Consider the following 24,775-nt stretch of genomic DNA (forward strand, 5'->3'; position numbering starts at 1 on the left):
AGATAGATTCTGCCAGTGCAATTGTTGTCTACATGGGGAGACAGATTTCTGGTGCTTTCTATTTTGCCAGCTTCCCAAAATCTTCCTTTCTAATCTTGTTTCTCTCCTTGAAAACTGGGGAGAACCAGCTCTGATTCTAATTTTTGTTGATTGTGGACTATGGCTGTGAGAAATGTCTTCTGGATGGGGATGCCACTACCCCCAACACAGCTCACATCTCACCCACAACCTTGGTTTTCTCCTGCTCTGAGCCAGCCTTTTTTAAATTTTTTTTTTCTTTTTTACTTGATTGGCTTCCAAAAATGAGAAGAAGAAAAAAAAAAAACTGAGATCTCTTAAGATTCATGCCCAAAAATCATACATCGTCACTTCTGCCACATTTTACTGGAGAAAAGTCACAGAGCAAACTCAGATTCAAGAAAAGGGGGCCAGGCGTGGTGACTCAGGCCTGTAATCCCAGCATTTGGGGAGGCCGAGGCGGGCAGATAACGAGGTCAGGAGATCGAAACCATCCTGGCTAACACAGTGAAACCCCGTCTCTACTAAAAATACAAAAAAAAATTAGCTGGGCGTGGTGGCGGGAGCCTGTAGTCCCAGCTACTCGGGAGGCTGAGGCAGCAGAATGGTGTGAAGCCAGGAGGCGGAGCTTGCAGTGAGCAGAGATCGCACCACTGCACTCCAGCCTGAGTGACAGGGCAAGACTCTGTCTCAAAAAAAAAAAAAGAAAAGAAAAGTGGCTGTCTTAGACGTTTTGAGCTTCTATAATAAAATACCTTAGATTGGGTAATTCATAAATAGTAGTAATTTATTTCTCAGAGTTCTAGAGGCTGAGAATTCAAGGCATCAGCAGATTCAATACCCGGTGAAGGCTTGCTCTCTGCTTCGTAGATGACACATCTTGCTTAAGGGGTGAACAGTATCCTCACATGGCCAAAGGGGAAGGCAGCTTCCTTCAGTTCATTTTATAAGGGAGCTAATCCTATTCATGAACTAATCACCTTCTTAAACCCTTAGTACAACTGAGTTCCAACGTATGAATTTTGAAGCGTACCAATATTCAGACCATAACAAGGGAAGTGAACTCCATCTCTTGAAAGAAGAATGGTGTTTGTGCACAGGGACAGGAGGAATTATCTATGGCCGTCTTGCAGACAGACTACCACACAGTGCTCTGCTTTTTCTTATCATTTTCTTTTATGACATCTGATCCTTTCTCACGAATATCTCCTTTGTAAAATACTTAGCACTTATTATTTATCTCAGTCGTTCGGGAATTAGTCATGTACTGCCTAGTGGAATTTGTTGTCATTAAAAAATTTGTCCTGTTTTGTTATTTCAAAAACAATCACAAACTCTTGAAGGTTAAAGAAGATGTTCTGTATTTCCTTGTATCCCACAAAACCAGCAGAGTAAGTATTTAATAAATAATTGTCTACTTAATTGTAAATTTTAAGTGGTGGGAGAATAATATATTTAAACTAATGCACGGTGGTTGTATTATCCACACGATTATTTCTTGCTGCATATCATACACCACATTATATCTTGCTGCATATCAATCACTTAGTAATGACCTCCTTTTTCAAATACCCCTGACTTTCTCCTACTTTTTTTCTTTTTGAACTGCATTATTTCACTTATTATTATTATTATTATTATTATTATTATACTTTATGTGCATAATGTGCAGGTTTGTTACATATGTATACTTGTGCCACGTTGGTGTGCTGCACCCATCAACTCGTCAGCACCCATCAATTTGTCATTTACATCAGGTGTAACTCCCAATGCAATCCCTCCCCCCTCCCGCCTCCCCATGATAGGCCCCAGTGTGTGATGTTCCCCTTCCCGAGTCCAACTGATCTCATTGTTCAGTTCCCACTTATGAGTGAGAACATGCGGTGTTTGGTTTTCTCTTCTTGTAATAGTTTGCTAAGAATGATGGTTTCCAGCTGCGTCCATGTCCCTACAAAGGATGCAAACTCATCCTTTTTTATGGCTGGATAGTATTCCATGGTGTATATGTGCCACATTTTCTTAATCCAGTCTGTCACTGATGGACATTTGGGTTGATTCCAAGTCTTCACTTTTGTGAATAGTGCCGCAATAAACATACGTGTGCATGTGTCTTTATAGCAGCATGATTTATAATTCTTTGAGTATATACCCAGTAGTGGGATGGCTGGGTCATATGGCACATCTAGATCCTTGAGGAATTGCCATACTCTTTTCCATAATGGTTGAACTAGTTTACAATCCCACCAACAGTGTAATAGTGTTCCTATTTCTCCACATCCTCTCCAGCACCTGTTGTTTCCTGACTTTTTAATGATTGCCATTCTAACTGGTGTGAGATGGTATCTCATTGTGGTTTTGATTTGCATTTCTCTGATGGCCAGTGATGATGAGCATTTTTTCATGTGTCTGTTGGCTGTATGAATGTCTTCTTTTGAGAAATGTCTGTTCATATCCTTTGCCCAATTTTGATGGGGTTGTTTGTTTTTTTCTTGTAAATTTGCTTGAGTTCTTTGTAGGTTCTGGATATCAGCCCTTTGTCAGATGAGTAGATTACAAAAATTTTCTCCCATTCTGTAGGTTGCCTGTTCACTCTGATGGTAGTTTCTTTTGCTGTGCAGAAGCTCTTCAGTTTAATGAGATCCCATTTGTCAATTTTGGCTTTTCTTGCCGTTGCTTTTGATGTTTTAGACATGAAGTCCTTGCCCATGCCTATGTCCTGAATGGTACTACCTAGGTTTTCTTCTAGGGTGTTTATGGTATTAGGTGTAACATTTAAGTCTCTAATCCATCTTGAATTAATTTTCATATAAGGAGTAAGGAAAGGATCCAGTTTCAGCTTTCTACTTATGGCTAGCCAATTTTCCCAGCACCATTTATTAAATAGGGAATCCTTTCCCCAATTCTTGTTTCTCTCAGGTTTGTCAAATATCAGATGGCTGTAGATGTGTGGTATTATTTCTGAGGACTCTGTTCTGTTCCATTGGTCTATAGCTCTGTTTTGGTACCAGTACCATGCTGTTTTGGTTACTGTAGCCTTGTAGTATAGTTTGAAGTCAGGTAGCGTGATGCCTCCAGCTTTGTTCTTTTGACTTAAGATTGTCTTGGCAATGCGGGCTCTTTTTTGGTTCCATATGAACTTTAAAGCAGTTTTTTCCAATTCTGTGAAGAAACTCATTGGTAGCTTGATGGGGATGGCATTGAATCTATAAATAACCTTGGGCAGTATGGCCATTTTCACGATATTGATTCTTCCTATCCATGAGCATGGTATGTTTTTCCATTTGTTTGTGTCCTCTTTGATTTCACTGAGCAGTGGTTTGTAGTTCTCCTTGAAGAGGTCCTTTACATCCCTTGTAAGTTGGATTCCTAGGTATTTGATTCTCTTTGAAGCAAATGTGAATGGAAGTTCATTCCTGATTTGGCTCTCTGTTTGTCTGTTACTGGTGTATAAGAATGCTTGTCATTTTTGTACATTAATTTTGTATCCTGAGACTTTGCTGAAGGTGCTTATCAGCTTAAGGAGATTTTGGGCTGAGACAATGGGGTTTTCTAAATATACAATCATGTCATCTGCAAACAGGGACAATTTGACTTCTTGTTTTCCTAACTGAATACCCTTGATTTCTTTCTCTTGCCTGATTGCCCTAGCCAGAACTTCCAACACTATGTTGAATAGGAGTGGTGAGAGAGGGCATCCCTGTCTTGTGCCAGTTTTCAAAGGGAATTTTTCCAGTTTTTGCCCATTCAGTATGATATTAGCTGTGGGTTTGTCATAAATAGCTCTTATTATTTTGAGGTACGTTCCATCAATACCAAATTTATTGAGCGTTTTTAGCATGCAGGGCTGTTGAATTTTGTCAAAGGCCTTTTCTGCATCTATTGAGATAATCATGTGGTTCTTGTCTTTGGTTCTGTTTATATGCTGGATTACGTTTATTGATTTGCGAATGTTGAACCAGCCTTGCATCCCAGGGATGAAGCCCACTTGATCATGGTGGATAAGCTTTTTGATGTGCTGCTGAATCCGTTTTGCCAGTATTTTTTTTGCCAGGATTTTGCATCGATGTTCATCAGGGATATTGGTCTAAAATTCTCTTTTTTTGTTGTGTCTCTGCCAGGCTTTGGTATCAGGATGATGTTGGCTTCATAAAATGAGTTAGGGAGGATTCCCTTTTTTTCTATTGATTGGAATAGTTTCAGAAGGAATGGTACCAACTCCTCCTTGTACCTCTGGTAGAATTCAGTTGTGAATCCATCTGGTCCTGGACATTTTTTTGGTTGGTAGGCTATTAATTATTGCCTCAATTTCAGAGCCTGCTATTGGTCTATTCAGGGATTCAACTTCTTCCTGGTTTAGTCTTGGAAGAGTGTAAGTGTCCAGGAAATTATCCATTTCTTCTAGATTTTCTAGTTGATTTGTGTAGAGGTGTTTGTAGTATTCTCTGATGGTAGTTTGTATTTCTGTGTTCTGTGGGGTCAGTGGTGATATCCCCTTTATCATTTTTTATTGCATCTATTTGATTCTTCTCTGTTTTCTTCTTTATGAGTCTAGCTAGCGGTCTGTCAATTTTGTTGATCTTTTCAAAAAACCAACTCCTGGATTCATTGATTTTTTGGAGGGTTTTTTGTGTCTATCTCCTTCAGTTCTGCTCTGATCTTAGTTATTTCTTGCCTTCTGCTAGCTTTTGAATGTGTTTGCTCCTGCCTCTCTAGTTCTTTTAATTGTGATGTTAGAGTGTCAGTTTTACATCTTTCCAGCTTTCTCTTGTGGGCATTTAGTGCTATAAATTTCCCTCTACACACTGCTTTAAATGTGTCCCAGAGATTCTGGTATGTTGTATCTTTGTTCTCATTGGTTTCAAAGAACATCTTTATTTCTGCCTTCATTTCGTTATGTACCCAGTAGTCATTCAGAAGCAGGTTGTTCAGTTTCCATGTAGTTGAGTGGTTTGGATTGAGTTTCTTAGTCCTAGTTCTAGTTTGATTGAACTGTGTTCTGAGAGACAGTTTGTTATAATTTCTGTTCTTTTACTTTGCTGAGGATTGCTTTAGTTCCACTTATGTGGTCAATTCTGGAATAAGTACAATGTTTTGCTGAGAAGAATGTATATTCTGTTGATTTGGGGTGGAGAGTTCTATAGATGTCTATTGGGTCCGCTTGGTGCAGAGATGAGTTCAATTCCTGGATATCCTTGTTAACTTTCTGTCTCGTTGATCTGTCTAATGTTGACAGTGGAGTGTTAAAGTCTCCCATTATTATTGTATGGGAGTCTAAGTCTCTTTGTAAGTCTCTAAGGAATTGCTTTATGAATCTGGGTGCTCCTGTATTGGGTGCATATATATTTAGGATAGTTAGCTCTTCGTGTTGAATTGATCCCTTTACCATTATGTAATGGCCTTCTTTGTCTCTTTTGATCTTTGATGGTTTAAAGTCTGTTTTATCAGAGACTAGGATTGCAACCCCTGCTTTTTTTTGTTCTCCATTTGCTTGGTAGATCTTCCTCCATCCCTTTATTTTGAGCCTATGTATGTCTCTGCATGTGAGATGGGTCTCCTGAATACAACAGACTGACGGGTCTTGACTCTTTATCCAGTTTACCAGTCTGTGTCTTTTAATTGGAGCATTTAGTCCATTTACATTTAAGGTTAATATTGTTATGTGTGAACTTGATCCTGCCATTATGATATTAACTGGTTATTTTGCTCGTTAGTTGATGCAGTTTCTTCCTAGCCTCGATAGTGTTTACATTTTGGCATGTTTTTGCAATGGCTGGTACTAGTTGTTCCTTTCCATGTTTAGGGCTTCCTTCAGGGTCTCTTGTAAGGCAGGCCTGGTGGTGACAAAATCTCTAAGCATTTGCTTATCTATAAAGAATTTTATTTCTCCTTCACTTATGAAACTTAGTTTGGCTGGATATGAAATTCTGGGTTTAAAATTCTTTTCTTTAAGAATGTTGAATATTGCCCCCACTCTCTTCTGGCTTGTAGAGTTTCTGCGGAGAGATCTGCTGTTAGTCTGATGGGCTTCTCTTTGTGGGTAACCCGACCTTTCTCTCTGGCTGCCCTTAAGATTCTTTCCTTCATTCCAACTTTGGTGAATCTGGCAATTATGTGTCTTGGAGTTGCTCTTCTGGAGGAGTATCTTTGTGGCATTCTCTGTATTTCCTGAATTTGAATGTTGGCCTGCCCTACTAGGTTGGGGAAGTTCTCCTGGATGATATCCTGAAGAGTGTTTTCCAACTTGGTTCCGTTTTCCCCCTCACTTTCAGGCACCGCAATCAGACGTAGATTTGGTCTTTTTACATAATCCCATACTTCTTGCAGGCTTTGTTCATTTCTTTTTCTTCTTTTTTCTTTTGGTTTCTCTTCTCGCTTTGTTTCAGTCATTTGATCCTCAATCGCTGATACTCTTTCTTCCAGTTGATCGAGTCGGTTACTGAAGCTTGTGCATTTGTCACGTATTTCTCGTGTCATGGTTTTCATCTCTGTCATTTCGTTTATGACCTTCTCTGCATTAATTAGTCTAGCTGTCAATTCTTCCACTCTTTTTTCAAGATTTTTAGTTTCTTTGCGCTGGATACGTAATTCCTCCTTTAGCTCTGAGAAGTTTGATGGAATGAAGCCTTCTTCTCTCATCTCGTCAAAGTCATTCTCTGACCAGCTTCGATCCGTTGCTGGCGATGAACTGCGCTCCTTTGCAGGGGGAGATGCGCTCTTATTTTTTGAATTTCCAGCTTTTCTGCCCTGCCTTTTCCCCATCTTTGTGGTTTTATCTGTCTCTGGTCTTTGATGATGACGTATTGATGGGGTTTTGGTATAGGTGTCCTTCCTGTTTGATAGTTTTCCTTCTAACACTCAGGACCCTCAGCTGTAGGTCTGTTGGAGATTGCTTGAGGTCCACTCCAGACCCTGTTTGCCTGGGTATCAGCAGCAGAGGTTGCAGAAGATAGAATATTGCTGAACATCGAGTGTACCTGTCTGATTCTTACTTTGGAAGCTTCCTCTCAGGGGTGTACTCCACCCTGTGAGGTGTGGAGTGTCAGACTGCCCCTAGTGGGGGATGTCTCCCAGTTAGGCTACTCAGGGGTCAGGGACCCACTTGAGCAGGCAGTCTGTCCGTTCTCAGATCTCAACCTCCGTGTTGTGAGATCCACTGCTCTCTTCAAAGCTGTCAGACAGAGTCGTTTTCATCTGCAGAGGTTTCTGCTGCTTTTTTTGTTGTTGTTGTTTAGCTGTGCCCTGTCCCCAGAGGTGGAGTCTACAGAGACAGGCAGGTTTCCTTGAGCTGCTGTGAGCTCCAACCAGTTTGAGCTTCCCAGCAGCTTTGTTTACCTACTTAAGCCTCAGCAATGGCGGGCGCCCCTCCCCCAGCCTTGCTGCTGCCTTGTGGTTAGATCGCAGACTACTGTGCTAGCCATGAGGGAGGCTCCGTGGGCATGGGACCCTCCCGGCCAGGTGTGGGATATATTCTCCTGGTGTGCCCGTTTGCTTAAAGTGCAATATTGGGGTGGAAGTTACCCGATTTTCCAGGTGTTGTGTGTCTCAGTTCCCCTGGCTAGGAAAAGGGATTCCCTTCCCCCTTGTGCTTCCCAGGTGAGGCAATGCCTCGCCCTGCTTCAGCTCTCGCTGGTCGGGCTGCAGCAGCTGACCAGCACCAATTGTCCGGCACTCCCTAGTGAGATGACCCCAGTACCTCAGTTGAAAATGCAGAAATCACTGGTCTTCTGTGTCACTCGCACTGGGAGTTGGAGACTGGAGCTGTTCCTATTCGGCCATCTTGCTCCGCCTCTGACTTTCTCATACTTATCATGCATATATGGTTATAGCTAAGAGTTGTGAATGGACATAGATATAGGAAGCATATTTAGGAGGATTAACAAAAGAGTAATTAGAAGAACCCATAAATCCACAAGGAAAAAATGACAATTTTTTGAAATATACTAGCATTTTCAGCATGCCTGTTGAGTTCATGATTTATGGGAGTTTCAATTGTTTAAATGTTTGGAATACTCTGCAATAAAATAAAAATTCTCTTCAAAGTCGATAAAAATGCTCAGAGGTGCACTTCCTCATTTGATGATTCATAGTTACCAATGAAACCCAAGAACTCCATCCACATTTTCAGCAAGAGCAAGGCATCTGATAGCAAGGGAGCTGGAAAGGAAGAATCATACGGTGACCTAGACAAGTGTCATGTCGGTGTTAGCATCAGATAAACTGATTGCAATGGTTGATTGTACTATCTCTAGTGAGAGCAATTTGGAAAACCTGAATAAGAAGCCCTCTCTTGTTCCTCACAGGGATGACTCTTGGTGTCAACCCAATCATGTTAAACAATTGTAGAATCACAAAGCTAGACGTTTTATGAGATTAACTGATTTATTTCTCATCTTGAAATAAAACCTGCTTGCCACGAAACTCTTCTATGCTGTTGAGACTTAGTTCTTTCTTTGAGAAAAATAAGACCCATTTATTCATGCAATAAATTTTCACTGTGTGTGAATTGCATACTAGGCCTGTTCCATGTGCTTGCCATACATCAGTGAATAGAAGAGTCAAGGAACTTGCAGTCTAGTAAGGGACATAAATTATTTCATAAGCTTCCCCTTTATAAATATCACTCATCCTTACTACTAATAATACTTACAACAATGTTTATATATTTTGCATTGCTTTTCTGATAATATAAAAAAATTCACAAAGTAAACCCAATCAATAATAAGCTGTGAGTTTTGAGTTTAGAATCCTTTTCATTAACAAACCATTTCATTTTCAAATAAAGAAACGAAGGTTTTTAAAAAACAGATTTTACTGAAAATAAAATCTAACCACCCATCCTAATGTTCCTTACTTCTTTATCTGGCTTTCAAAAATACCTTCTTTTCTCTATGTTGAGTTAGATATATATTCACAAAATCTACCATACTGTCCATATATGTTAGATATAAATTTTTGGCCTCATATGAAAGAAACCAAATTTGAATAGATGAAGCATAAAAGAAGGTTCATTGTAAAAAAAAAAAAATACATATATATATATGTATTCTCAAGGACCCCAAAACACAAAGCTGAACTTGAGAAGTGAGCAATTAAAACTATTATAGCTGTCTGCATGACGCTTGCTCTAATTTCTCTCTAAAATAGTCTCTCATTGATGTAAAAAATGACAGCAGTTTCTGGAGCGACACTGCCTGTGTTCAAATCCTGCCTATGTCATTTGTTAGATGAGTAGCCTGGAACCGGTAAATTAATCCCTCTAATTCTCAATTTCCACATCTGGTAAATAAGCAGAATTATAATAATATCAGGATAATACTGATAGGATTATAGCAAAAAAGATAAATAATATCTAATGATTGGCACAATACCTGCTTCATAAGAAGTCTTCAGTAAACATAAAACACCTTTATTAAATAAGAGATGTTAAGAATTGAGCTGAGCTGGGGAGGGCTGAGCTGCCAGATGTGGAAGTATTCAGTGAAGACAACAAGCCAAAATGAAAGTAACAATTAAGCTATTACTCCACTTACTGTGATAGTATAGTCAAGAGTCCAGAAAGAAAGTGCTGGCTTCAGCTATGTTTCATTTTCCCTACAAGATGGCACCTTGCAAGGGTCAGATGCATTAGTCCAGTTTTGGATAACTGTCTCACTGCTAAGGGAACCCCAAACAAAAAGTTCCTATGGTTTTATGGACCTGAGAGCAGGGGAAGAGGCAAGGGGAAGATCCAGGAATGGGAAAGTACCAAGTACTAAGTCAGAATGGAGAAAAGTGTCCTCCAGGGTACCCACTCCCCCCAACAAGCAGGTCTTGGCAGAGGCTCCTGGAAAGGCCTCTTCTCAGAGTCCCCAGTAAAGAAGCCTCTGAATGGAGGCTCCTGGGCTAAGAATGCAAATATGGATAAAACATGACTGGCCAGGGGTCCTAATTCCTTGACTGGAACTCCCATCAGAGACTGTAGCGCATTGTCTGTGCAAATTGGTTTGGGGAGGGAAGCTTTCCTCTGTAAAGGCCTGCCAGGCAAAGCCTTTGTATTGCCTAGGGCAGGGCAAAATCATACAGAGATTTTTGATTGGAACTGGACTCTTCGAGAGGATTTCTAGGAGAAATCCTCCCAAAAGATTCAGTAGTTTATATTTCATTGGTATGTTGGTGGTTCTCTTTCTAGTGAGATATAGTATAGATGAAAAGTATCTAACGTAGATTAGGTATTACTCATTATTATTATTGCTATGGTTGCTTGTATATAACTGTTCAGATTATAACTCCAATAAAACAACTTATTTTATTCTCTTGAGGGTTAGGTAATATCATTATTCCTCATACTGAAGGCCTGGAAATTCACCATCTAAATTTAAAAGGGGGAAAAGTCTCAGCTGATAGCTGGTAACACAGTGTTGGCTATATAGTGAGATATTTATTTAAAGCATCATATAAGAAATTATGTACAGGTCAGGTGCGGTGGCTCATGCCTGTAATCCCAGCACTTTGGGAGGCTGAGGTGGGTGGATCACCTGAGGTCAGGAGTTTGAGACCAGCCTGGCCAACATGGTGAAACCTCATCTCTACTAAAACCACAAAAAATAGCCAGGTATGGTAGTGTGTGCCTGTAATCTCAACTACTCGAGAGGCTGAGGCAAGAGAATCACTTGAATCTGGGAGGTGGAGGCTGAAGTGAGCCGAGATCGTGCCACTGCACTCCAGTCTGGGCAACAGAGCGAGACTCTATCTCAAAAAAAAAAAAAAAAAAAAAAAAGAAAGAAAGAAAGAAAGAAAGAAAGAAAGAAAGAAAGAAAGAAAGAAAGAAAGAAAGAAAGAAAGAAAGAAGGAAAGAAAGAAAGAAGGAAAGAAATGATGCACAATCACTGTAACATGTATTAAGTTTCTTGTTTAAAAATCATCTAAATTTGTTTAGTATCCAATAAAAATTGAAGTCTCACGTTGTGCCAAGAATTGTGTATTTAATAAATGCAGAGAGGAAACAAAACAGGAATTTTTCTTGAACACATGGACATGTATAGATAATTGCTGCAATATTAATCATAATAGATATAAAATATATATTTAAAAAACTTAACTACAATATTACTGTAAAAGAGAGGAACATGATTCTATATTACAGTGATATGAGGTAGCCTGGGGTGGGGGCAGGAGATCAAGGAGAGTTTACCCCAAACTATAGGTGTTTATATGGAGATCTAAAGGATGAGGAAAAATGACTTTACTAAGTCAGTAAAGAATCGCTGGTGTCCTAAGATTGTTCCAATCAAGGAAAACTGTATATTCAAAACCATTGGTTCTCAAATTTGGCTCTACTTTGGAATCATCTTCATAACTTTACAGAATACTGATGCCTAGATTTCATGCCCAGATTCTGATTTCATTGGCATGGGGTGTGGCTTTGGTGTTGGAATCTTTTTTTATAACTCCCCTGGTTATTCTGATACACTTTAGTCAGTGCTTTAGAAACAATGTTTAAATTTTCAAGGTAGGAGGGTTATGTCTTACTCAAGAAACCATAGGAAGATTCATATGGTTGGAATTCAAAGAACGAGAGGGAATGTGTTATGACATGAGTCTGTGAATATCAATAATACCAAATCATGCAAATTCTGGTTGGCCACATCTGAAATTTGGCCTTTATCTTAAGAATACTGGAAAACTGTGGCAAGACTTTAAGCAGATGTTGTAATCTCTGAATTTATGTTTGCAATGAAAGACTGTAAAGGGAAGCTATGAAGTTAGCTTCGGCTAGTATGGTAGGAAGGAGCAAGTTAAATAGATTCAGAAGATTTTTTTAAAGAGGTGAAATTGGCAGACTAGGGCAAAGGATTGGATCTGAGAGGTGGTGAGACTGACACTTTGATTTTTGGCTAGTAGGACTGAGCTGATAGTAGGGATAGATAATGAGCTTAATCTTAAGAGATATTTGAGCTCCCTTTGAGGTATCTAAGTAGAGACAGTGAAATGATAGTGAAATACAAGGAGATGGCTGAGCTTGAGATTTTTATTGTTTAGGAGTAAAGATCTAAATTGCAATAGAAATGCTTTACATTAGCCTTGTCAGTTTCATAAAAATAATTACGTTACTGGTACAAAACATGGGAAAAGGCACTGTAATAGACAGAAAAATGATTAACATGGTACCCATGACCTTAAGTAGTTAATTATTTAATGGAAGAGATAGGAAGACAGCGAGAACTTAATGCAATTTTTAAACGAACATCTTAAAATGTCTCAAGGTAGAATGGAATAGAAGAGAAGAAAATCCAGCAACTTTTATCAGGTTGTAGTAATTACATGCTAAAATATTATTAGAAAAAATAATAATGTTCTGATCAGATAGAAAAGGAAAGCTAATAGACTTTGAGGGAGGGGAATGACCCCAAAGAATCGTGAAAACTCTCAGGGATACAACATCATATTAGGACACGGTGTCTAGTTGGGAACATTTTGGTTTTTCATTCAGCTTGAACTGGAGAACCAAAACGAAAGAAGAATAAAAACGACAGTAGGAAGTCGGGCGCGGTGACTCATGCCTGTAATCCCAGCACTTTGGGAGGGCAAGAAAGGTGGATCACGAGGTCAGGAGATCAAGACCATCCTGGCTAACACGGTGGAACCCCGTCTCTACTAAAAATACAAAAAATTAACCGGGCGTGACGGTGGGTGCCTGTGGTCCCAGCTACTCGGGAGGCTGAGGCAGGAGAATGGCGTGAACCCGGGAGGTGGAGCTTGCAGTGAACCAAGATCCGGGCCACTGCACTCCAGCCTAGGGCGACAGAGCAGGACTCCGTCTTAAAAAAAAAAAAAAAAAAAAAAAATACACACGCAGAAAATTAGCTGGGCGCGATGGTGGGCACCTGTAGTTCCAGCTACTCGGGAGGCTGAGGCAGGAGAATGGCATGAACCCGGGAGGCAGAGCTTGCAGTGAACCGAGATCATGCCACTGCACTCCAGCCTGGGTGACAGAGCGAGACTCCGTCTCAAAAAAAAAAAAAAAAAAAAAAAAAAAGAAAAGAAAAGAAAAGAAAAGAAAAAAGACAGCAAGAGTTTTAAATCATGGATTTGTTTATTCGAACCTGCCACATACCAATACAACAATACTACGATAAGAGCTAGGAGTACAACTGTGGACAAGGCACATGGTTTATAGATTCATATCATATTTATTATTAAACAGTAGTTTGGGACAATATCCCTAGTTAGCTTTCACAAACGAAACCAGTCAAAACAGTGACTTTATTCAAAGAGGTTAAGTAGCCATTCTATGAGTTTGCATTTCCTGTGTGTTGAAGCAAGTTTTTTTTTTTTTCTTTTTCTTTTTCTTTTTTTGAGACAGAGTCTTGCTCTGTTGCCTAGGCTGGAGTGCAGTGGTGCCCTCAGCTCACTGCAATCTCCCTCTCCCAGGTTCAAGCAATTCTCCTGCCTCAGCCTCCCAAGTAGCTGGGATTACAGGCATGTGCCACCACACCCGGCTGATTTTTGTATTTTTAGTAGAGATGGAATTTCACCATGTTGGCCAGGCTGGTTTCAAACTCCTGACCTCAGGTGATCCACCCGCCTTGGCCTCGCAAAGTGCTGGGATTACAGGCATGAGCCACCGCGCCTGGCCTGAAGCAAGTTTTAGGGCAGTGGTTTTCAACCGTGGCTGCATATTGGAATCACCTGGAAAGGCTTTTGAACTGCTGATGCCTGGTTACACTCCTGGGGATTCTGACTTAATAGTCCTGGGGTTTGGTTGGAGCATCAGAATTGTTTAAAGCTTTCCATTCTAATAGTCTACAAAATATTCTAATAGTCAACAAAAGTTGAAAGCCACGGCTTTAAGGGCATGTTTTATCACTCAGACTACTAAGTCACCCAAAGAATGAGACTCATCAAGGAACAAAAGAATTCTGATTATATAGGAAAAATAATAAACACTTCTTTAGTCTCAGTGTGTCGTGAACACTTCTAAACACTTAACATATTTTAAATCAGTTAGTGGTCCCAAAAACTGTATGAAGAAGTCACTTTTACTATTCCCATTTGAGAGATGAGAAAACTGAAACTCAACAGCACACACCAAGTAAGTGTTAGAGCAGGTACTTGAACTCAATCAGTTTTCTTCTAGAGCTTCTTATCTGAACTGGTATGATATATTGCCTCTGCATGTAGTGTAATGCTAATTTTATACCAGAAGAATTATAAAAGAAAGGAAAATCTATACAAACAGCAGAATATCATTAAATCAGTTAAATGCCAGTTGATAATAGAGTGATTATCATGACTGCATAAAATATCTGTGGGCTATACATATGTGTATATAGATATATATATGTATCTATATATGTATTTATACAAATATGTCTATATATAGATATATGTATATACATTTGTGTGTGTGTGTGTGTGTATATATATACTGGTTCTCATGTTTTCTTCATTTGTAGGAATCAGTTAACAAGTTCATCTTGTTACATAGTATGAAGGTTCTGTTTTCAGTAGTGAAACAGGGAGATAAAAGTAGTTGAACCATGTGATTTTTTTTCTGACTTTTCAAAGTCATTTTCTCCTGAAGGAAACTCAAGTGCTAAGGCTATTCTACATAATCTCAAGAACGACTACTACTTTATGGTAATGACCATACTGTGGTATAGAATCTTAGGAGCATATAATCATCCTCTAGGGAGAACATTTTACAAATTGAACCTATTTTGCAGGTGGAAATGCCATAAAGAAAATTATCATTGGAGAGATTACTGGCACACTGCATTCATTCACATGTCAAAGTGGAAAACATTCCAATTTAATTCTATAAAACATGTATCTGAGTCAACCTGCCATATGTATTTTTTACACTTTCTATCCCATTACAGAAGTAATATCTACCAAATAAATGCTGCACATTTCTAAGTGGCTGGCTTTTAAGCTGCTTTGCCTATGACTTTTTGTTCCCTCTTTTTGTCAGAAAGCTGAGAATTCAAGTAAATGAAACATTATGGCTGGTAGCATACAGCCCTCAGTGCAGTGGATATTTTGTGTCCGGTAGCTGGAGCATTGGTGGTATAGACAGGCTTCATTTGTTCCATATGAATACAAGCTAACAAATGGAGAGAATTCCATTTGGTATTCAATTAAGAGCTCTCCTGATTCCTGTTATTAAAGCCTACAAACTATTGAGCATAAAATTAAAATTGAGCAGTTCAGCTCTTTTTGACATTATAACACTGACTGAAAAATAATGATGTTAAACCCAAGAGTCACAAGTCATCCCTTACAGCCCATGGAAAATAAGGAGTGGAAACATTGAGGAAGAAAGAGTAAATATTGAAAACTTGATCATTAGTACACATAATGTTAGGAGCACGCTACTGTGCTCATGCAAATACATCAACCCAGTTTGTAGAACACAAGATATTACATTGATTTTAACATAATGTTACAAGAGTATTATTGCCAAAGCTCCAATGAAGGAAATAATTAAAGTACTAGGCATTTTAAGGTCTTAAAATGACAGAAAATACTATAGGAAATCAATAACCAGAAAATACTATAGGAAATCAATATAATGTAATTGAAAGGAAATTGAATTGGGTTTACTTTTTTTATCCGTTCTAAATTTTCTTCAGACTGCCAGACCACAAAAGATAGTGAATCTTGTTTTGCCATCGGCGGTGTGACTTTCTGTAAGTCTCATGTGCTGCAGGGGCCACCTTTATTGTTTTTTGTTTAGGAAGCACTCAGCTGAATAGGTGGTATGAGATTTTTTTATGTGTTATCTTTACTAGTCTTAACTCAAAAAAAAAAAAAAAAAAAAAGAAAGAAAGAAACAAAATCAAAGACACAGCAGACAAAAACAACCATTTCCACATAGCCAGAGAAGTCAAACTAATGAGAATTCAGACATTGAAACCAGAGGACTTGTTAGATAAGCCTCACACTTGAACCTAAGTGAAGTTCTCCTAGTTTTTATCAATCACTATGCCTGTCAATCTTGCTATGCAACAAGAAATATTACCAGTTGCAGATACAAACTCAATTTGAATCTGTATGAATCTAATTCATCTTTATTGCTTATTATTGAAAAAAAAGTTTTTATGATCAAAAAAGCTTGAAATGAACCTCAAGGAGATAAGTGGATATGAACAGAAATTAAGGAATGTTAAAATGAGAAATCCAGGCTGGGTGCTCTGGCTTAAACCGATAATCTCAGCATTTTGGAAGGCTGAGGTGGGAGGATCCCTTGAGCCCAGGAGTATAAAACCAAACACTTGGCCGGGCGCGGTGGCTCAAGCCTGTAATCCCAGCACTTTGGGAGGCCGAGACGGGCGGATCACGAGGTCAGGAGATCGAGACCATCCTGGCTAACATGGTGAAACCCCGTCTCTACTAAGAATACAAAAAACTAGCCGGGCGACCTGGCGGGCGCCTGTAGTCCCAGCTACTTGGGAGGCTGAGGCAGGAGAATGGCGGGAACCCGGGAGGCGGAGCTTGCAGTGAGCTGAGATCCGGCCACTGCACTCCAGCCTGGGCGGCAGAGTGAGACTCCGTCTCAAAAAAAAAAAAAAAAAAAAAAAAAAAACAAAAAACAAAAACCAAACACTTAACAATTCTGAATCTCAATGTCATTTACTATAAAATAGAAATATCTTCCCTACCTACCTCGAATAGATCACATTTATGAAAAGGATTCATAAGCTATAAAACAACACCTCAATCAAAAATGCTGTATCTGGACTTTAAAAAGAACTGAATTAAATACTAATTTCACCTCTTAGTAAATATGTGATCTTAATGAAGTCCTTAGTTTTCTTGTCTATTAAATAACAATTGTAAGAGCACCTTCTCATATGGTCATTGTGGAGTTTACATGTATAAAAAGCTCAGCACCATGGCTGACACATAGAAAGTATTAAACAGCATTCAAAAATGTAATCAATACAGGAAATAAGTATTGTTTTATTTCCTTAATAATTTCTTAGTTATACCCCGTTATGATATGTGATAAGAGAATGTACCTTATTTCTAGTTTTCCAGATAATCTGTATCCTAAACATTCTTTACTCCCAAATTCAGTCTTTGAGCATCCTAGCTCTTTACATCCACAGCTAATATTTAGGAAACATTAAAGTTTCTTTGTATATTTGAAGGAAGAACTAAGTTAAGTAAGTGGAACTTACCAATCCTAAAATCTAGACTGCTGTTATTAAGAAGAACAACTGTACAAATACTGTTATCAAAGGACATATGAGTCAGATGGAAAAAAACAAAAGGAGAACATAGAAAGGTGAAAAGTCTTTGTCAAGCAATGGAGAGAAATTATTGTCTTATAATATATATGAGAGAGTCTAGCTAAATATTACAAATTTTAAATGAAAATAAATATTATACATGGTATAAATAATGTTTAAGTCACTGCCTAGGTCAGAAGATGAGATATATTTACCTATTCTACTTACTTGGATGCTTTTTTGCTGTTGTTATTTGGAACCTCCAAATACTAGAGTACTTTAGAATTATAAAACCATTGACCATGTTCAGTTATGTTTAAAAGAAAACATCATTCTAAAGAAACTGGAAATTATATATTTATAAATGTTTGTCCATAGCATTGTTGAAACAAATGGCTCAAGTTTCACTGTTCATCCAGTTGCTGATATTTTTGACTATTCAGTACACAAAAATGGTACAGTCAAGTTAGTGCTAATAGATGTCATTTATTTACACAAACTGACAATAGGTTCACCAAACTTAAGAGACAAATCTAAAGGGGACAGAAAAGAAATCCCTGTGTGTGCTTTGGCAGCTTAGACATATTTACCATGAACAAGATTATATCCTAAAAGCTATTTGTGAAACTTAAAATTAAGTTACATGGTTGTAATATGTGGAGATAGCATATTGGAATAGCTCTTCACTTAATGTTATAGATCACTTTTTCCACCAATATTATTTGGTCTAGGAAAGTAAAATCCTCCTGAGGAAGTAATTAGGAAAAGCACACATCAGGGAATGCAATTGAAGATAGACTTTTGTTGACCTCAGAAGAGAAAAGCTCAAAAGAAATTTCATGAAAGTTTTAAATTTGGCAAGAGGACCACAATGTCTCTGATAATTAGACTTTCAACACATTTGGATTTGCTAATTGGATCTAAGTTCTAATTAGGCTTTTTATGTAACTAAGAATGACATATCATTGTATGAATTTAATGTGCTTTTACAGTTGAAACCAACAATTAGCAGCCTTTTCTAAATTATTTTAATAAGGAAAAAGCTGGCTCTGCTGTTTATACTGTGACATTCCCTTTTCTTAAGATATATTATGTACATTTTAGTTTTCTTAATTAAACACCTTTTGGGGAGCTCAAAGAGAAACTTGGGTTTTAATAAGAAGCACCTAAATTGTTTATTTGTAGGGAAGACTTGCCAGCCAGTATGTAGATGACTTTGGAAGCTACAGAAAAACTGCAATAAAAAGAAATAAATCATAGTCATCAGGAGGAAACAGCATAAATAACCATTTGCCCTTATGACCATTCAGTTAATCAAAACAGTCTCTGAATATGACTAAAGATCTGCTACATTTTTAAGTTTGCACATGCAGAATGTGAAGGCTCATGGAGCTGGTTTCAGGATGAATAATAGGACATTTCTTCCCAAGATGTGCATTACAACATTCTCTCTGCAGCCTTCGTCTGTAAACAGTTATCTGCTAATTCAAGTCAAATCATCTCTTTCTTTTCTCCTTATTTTTGATGGAGAGTCATCAATTTTTTTCCCATTCAGATATATAGACAGTAATTTAAAAACTGGTAGCCTTCAGATTTATATATTCCAAGAGATTAAGACCTACGTAAGAGCGTAAAACTGAACCACTATTTGGATGAGTAAAGAGCAGTGAGTCATTGCAAGACTTTAAGAGAAAGGCTCTGCCAAAATATTCCAAGCAAATTGATAACACTGACAAAAAGGCAAATTATATTGTTTTACGTGCTATGAATACTTTGAAAACAAAGCCATATACATGATTTTTTTCTTCAAATACAAGCAGTTCTCCTTCTAACCATATTAAAAAAGTGTCTATTTTCCCAGTAAAAGCCATATAAGATCAAATTAAAACCATTGAAACTATTAGAGAATCTAACTTACAGTAATTGATATATTAAAATAGACATTATGTTAGAGTTATATGTGCTGTTATTTTTCCAATTAGTGCATTACTGGGACTTAGTGATTGGTGTATATATAACTCCTCATTAAGTAAAATGTCCTCAATGAGCCTCTTAAAGCACGTTGGGTACTGTCATGTGCCATATGATGATATTTAATGCAAGAAATGGCATTTCTAATAACTTCATTTCCTATTTAAAAAGAAAACCTGTGCAGTACTCTTTCTATACCAATTATTCTAAGAGCTTTCACATAGTTCTCCATAAGGGCTATACAGAGGTGATGGGACTGTTCTGACAGAAAAATGACCAAAGCTGTCTTATCTTTCAGCTTGGGTGCTGGAATCCTGTCACAGGTCTGAATGGGTCACTGACTGACAAGAAATTGGAGAATAACATGCGTGGTGTGGTTCTACGTGTGGTAACTGTTCTGGTGAGTATTATCTGAGCCTTGTGGTTTTGACTTTTGCTGGTTACTTTATCCTACATTTCTCTCTTTTATTAACTGATGACATAATCTTAAAAGAGCTTTTAACAATTCTAAATACACGTTCTAAGATTTTTTAATGGTCGTATTTTACAGCCTTCAATTTACGTGAATCAGGATCACAGTTTTGCAGACTTTTAATTACAGTGCATGTGTTAGGAATTTTCTTAGACATTTTAGGCTCAATTTCCATCCTTCTACAGTTTTCTACACATGATAAAGTAAAGGTATGTCTCAGGCCTTCTTTCATGGAAACTATAGTGAACATAAATAGAGAACATATAGTGAACATTGAAACTATAAATGAACATAACCCTGACCATGCCAAACAATGGTAGACTTGGTAAAATGTACATTCTGTAAGAGTGAAATATTAACAAACTAAGAATCTTTTTCTCCTGAGAACCTACTTCAAAGGGAAGCTGTTGTTTAATTGGCATCTATTGTCGACTGTATTCCAGACTCAGTGCTGATTACTGAGGACACTGACAAATTAAATAGACAGATATAATTCTGTCTTGATAGAGTTTATCATCTAATGATTCTGTGAATGTTGAATAGAATTACAGTAGTCTCCCCTTATCTATGGGGGATACATTCCAAGACCCCCAGTGAATGCCTGAAACTGTGGATAGTTTTATGTTTTCTTCCAACATAATCACATTGTGCAGGGCTTGTAGGGTCTAGAGTATGCATATGCTGGACAAAGCGATGATTCACATCTAGGGCATGTCAGTGGGATGGTGTGAGATTTCATCATGCTATTTAGAACAATGGCAAATTCAAAACTTATAAATTGTTTATTTCTGGAAGTTTTCATTTAATATTTTTTGGGCCATGGCTGACTGGGTGACAACTGAAACTGGTGAAAGAGAAAACACGGATAAGGAGAGTCTACCTATACCTGGGAAAGATCTGATACAATTTCATTTACTTTTTAAAAAATCAATAAATGGTAACTGTTATCATAAGTGTATACATTACCATTTTCTCTCCTAATAGATACATACAACAAGATGTTAATAGAAATATTCTTAAACAGTAAAATACTCAAATGGGCTCTGTCTAAATAGCCATAAACCACGAAGGCATACATTCGCCTTTGCTATTCCAATGTGTTTCACCATGTGCTAGTTTATAGCCTGTGGTCAAAACATAATAGTCCATAGTTACTACTTTATTTTTCTTCAGAAAAGTCTACTTGTTGTTAATTTTGAAAAAGATTTTCCTATGGGCTAAGTAAACCGAAAAACTAGTAAATAGGAGAGGAGGACTTTTTGATATGTTGATGCTAATTGGATGTTCATCAAAGTTTATAACACCAATTGCTACCCTTTATACATTGTTTATTACAAATTAAATATATACAATGTAATTTTATTGTCAAAAAAGTGGATTTGTGAATATTTTCTGTGAAAGGACATTCAAGTCAGGAACCTGTTCTTCTTTTTTGTGGCCCATAAATTATTCCTAGTTATTATTTTAAAAGGGCTTAATTGCTTTTGGTAAATAATTATAAGTATTTCACAACTTAAATGTGAATTTGCTTCTGTATGTACCTAAGGGTGTAGATATGTATTTACATTGATGCACTAATATTAAAAAAAGACAGACATTTAAAGTACAGCAGACTATTAATAGTCTTTCCTCCAGTGATTAACATGAAAACTCCAGTGATGATTGCAATGAAAGACAGTATATGTGCTTTGTTTTTCTTTCAGAAAAGAAAACAAATATTTAAGTCCAATTAACCTCAATCAGTTTTAAGCAAATATTTATTTCATACTTACTATATGATAGACTCTGTAATGGATATAAGATAAATAATATATAGCCCTTGTCCTCAAAGTTTTCATAGAATCTTGTTAGGTTGATGCGCATAGAGAAAAACAGTTCAGATTTATTAAATACGTTTGACCCTTGGTGTCTGTGAGGCATTGGTTCCAGGAAGCCCCCATACTAAAATCTGCAAATGCTCAAGTTCTGATATAAAATGATACAGTATTTGCGTATAACCTACGTACCTCCTCTCATATGCTTCAAAGCATTTTAGATTATTCTTAATACCTAATACAGTGCACTGCTATGTAAGTAGTGGCTCTACTAAATTGTATATTATTTTTCTTTTTGTTATTTTTATTGTTTTTTTCTAATATTTTTGAACCTCTGTTTGTTGAATCTATGGAGTTGAGTCTGCGGATGCAGAACCTGTGGATATGGAGTGCTAACTGTACTAACTATGTGCAAGCTACTCTACTATGTCTTTTGCACGTATTGTCTTATGTTATCGTCACAATATTCCCAAGAAATAGGTAATATTCTGACCTTAAGAAGGAAATAGGTAATGTTCTGACCTCAAGAGGAAACAGAGACATATAGAAGTTGAAATATATATAATGTATCACTAAGAGGGAAGGGGTTAAGGTCTAGAATCAGACTTCCTGAATTTGAATCCTAACTCTGCTACTTATTATCTGTAAAATGTTCATAAATATATGAACCAACAAGAAATTGAATAATAACATGCATGGAGTGGTTCTATGTGTGATAAGTGCTCTGGTAAGTATTACCTGAGCCTTGTGGCTTTACAGATAGGAAGTAGCAGAGTTAGGATTCAAATTCAGGAAGTCAGATTCTAGACCTTAACCCCTTCCCTCTTAATGATACATTATACTGTCTTCAGTCCTACTGTGATAAGTATGAGAATTGAGGTGTCTATAGAATTTTGTTTGACTTGAGAGTTGAAAATGCTTAAGTCTGAGTTTTATTGGGAAGTCTTGTAGGCACAATTATGTTAGATTCATTTCCAGGCTGAATAAAACAATTACTCTTTTGTTCGTGAAGTAGTAGCACCTCACAAAATGTTAATGCCTGCATACCCCAGGTTCACCTTCATGACTCTTAGTCTCTATTTCCTGCAAACTTAGCCCTGCACAGATATTGAATATGGTTTTGTGACTGGAGATATGGAAGCAGTGTGTGTGTGTGTGTGTGTGTGTGTGTTTTTAAGTCTTCTATGGTGGACTTATCAGTTGGGTGCCAGTTGAGTCACAGGTTGTTACACTTACTATATTACTACAGTATAAAATCATTGGATTTAAGAATTTTGCATGCTTCCTGTGTCTTTCTGTAACTACTGTGAGAATGGAAACCAGTCATTGCCTTCTTATTTATTTTCTACAAGTGCCTTTTCAGGTCTAGCTCTTAGTTATACAGCCTTGTAAGCTTCTTCTACTCAACACTGAGAACCACTCTCCCCTCAGCCCACCCAGCAACTCCCAAGTCTTCATGCTTTACCTCACTAAACCCTGAAACTAGGATTTGATCTATACTCAACTAGATGTTGTCACCTAAACACAACCTTTCACCCTCTTATATTCCAAGTATGTACGTCCAACACTTTCCAGAAGAGAAAAGGGAAAGGACCATTGTGTACAGACCCTGGAAGAAGGTATTTCCTCCTTTCTTCTATTGAAACTGAAATCTAGTCTCAGCTCTACCCACTCCCTCTTTTCTTAAGAAATTTTATATCATCAGTTACACCAGGTTAATAAAATTGATTTTCCTTACCAAAGTTTTGAAATTCCCATTCTTATGACTGTTGATGCTTTATTGACTTGAAGGAAATAACCTCATATTTATTTTAAACTACACAATTTGGCACTCTACTGATTGTGATCCCACGGGCAAATAAGTGGTGCTCTCAAATGGTTCATTGAAGGTATTAATGAAATAGAGGTATTATTGATGAAGATGTAAATAGTGTTAAAGGAATCAACAAGGAGTGCTGAATCACCAGGACCTAGATGCACAGAAAGCCTTGGCTTGCATGAAGACTGATAAGGCATGGGGAGTAAGCAGTATTATCAGACAAAGCAAGAGATAGAGCCATGGGAGAGAGACCCCCATTCACAGTAACAGTGAGCTACAGTACAGAAAAGGAAAGAGAATCACTGCCAATACCAAAATCAGGCTATGAGGAACTGGGAAGAAGGGATACCCTGATCTCACTCCTCTTGTCTATCTCTTTTCATGGTCTCCAACTGCAAATCCAACCAGAAGTCACAGGTCATGGGAGCCTAAGTAAGGAAGAAAATGAAAGTTAGTCTTTCAGGACACAGAGCAAGGCAGTGAAGCTCCCAGTGAATCCAGAAGAAAAACAGGGAAAAACCAGCACCATCTACCATTTGGTAGGACCTATTATAAGAAAGTCATATATATTAACTTATTTAATTCTTATAAAATTTAATATGAGAGGTACTAATTACATTATAAGGGTGAAAATAGGGTACATAAGAGTTAACTAAATTTTTATCTCCATAAGCTAGCAAAATCCAGACATAAATTTCAAGTTCAGAGATCGTGGTTCCACAAGCCATATCCTCAGCCACTCTGATATTCTGCCTTCTGAATCAGAATGGACTCATGTTAAGTATAAATGAAATTTGGTATAATTATTGAGATGTGAGGATTCCATATGTTGGATTGATAACTTAGGAGAATTATCCTAAATTGCTTCATATATAGATTTCTTTCTATTCAACCATCACCAAAGCCACCGAAATATGTCTTAGAAATGGAGGGAAAAAAAAGAGTGAGAATAAAAGCAGGCTCTACTGCTTGGTGTCTCTTCTAATCTCTTTGTTTCCATAATTTGTCCACTGATCTTTACTTCTTACCAAGTGGCCCCAGTGTATTACTACAAAGCAATTATGAAGATTTTCCCCCTTTTAACTTCCTGAGTTGTACAATGTAGAGACCGATAAATGACCAATTAAGTCATTCAATTGTTTTCATGGTAATTCACAAAAACACTATTGGAAACATCACTGAGTTATAAGTATAATCATAATATTTATGATAATAAAATGGAAAGGAATTGGTTATAAATGAAAAGAAAGGCATGAGAAGCTATGCTGCAACAAGTATAAGATATCTGAGAACCATAAATTGGAATTTGGGAGGAGCTCACTGATTAGTAATTCTTATTTACCTGCTTTGATTGGCCTTAAAACAGACATGTGACATCCCTAATGAACATACATTCACTCATGAATTCACACAAGTAGTCAAAGATCCTGACTTTAGAGAGATTTTTGTTGTTTGTTTTTATTGA

At 37.5% G+C, this 24,775-nt stretch overlaps 1 protein-coding gene across 2 annotated transcripts in view; it reads left to right on the forward strand.

Annotated features, from left to right (window-relative positions):
• The window catches only part of GRID2 (glutamate ionotropic receptor delta type subunit 2), a 1,566,068-nt gene that overhangs the window by 1,170,422 nt on the left and 370,871 nt on the right, over window positions 1–24,775 (forward strand). For both annotated transcript variants that reach the window (XM_030916966.1, XM_030916977.1), the window contains one exon: window positions 19,504–19,605. In XM_030916966.1, the coding sequence (XP_030772826.1) occupies window positions 19,504–19,605 (102 nt within the window). The remainder of the gene's footprint in view (window positions 1–19,503; window positions 19,606–24,775) is intronic.

This window comes from Rhinopithecus roxellana, chromosome 2, assembly GCF_007565055.1.
Source record: "Rhinopithecus roxellana isolate Shanxi Qingling chromosome 2, ASM756505v1, whole genome shotgun sequence".
NCBI lineage: Eukaryota > Metazoa > Chordata > Mammalia > Primates > Cercopithecidae > Rhinopithecus > Rhinopithecus roxellana.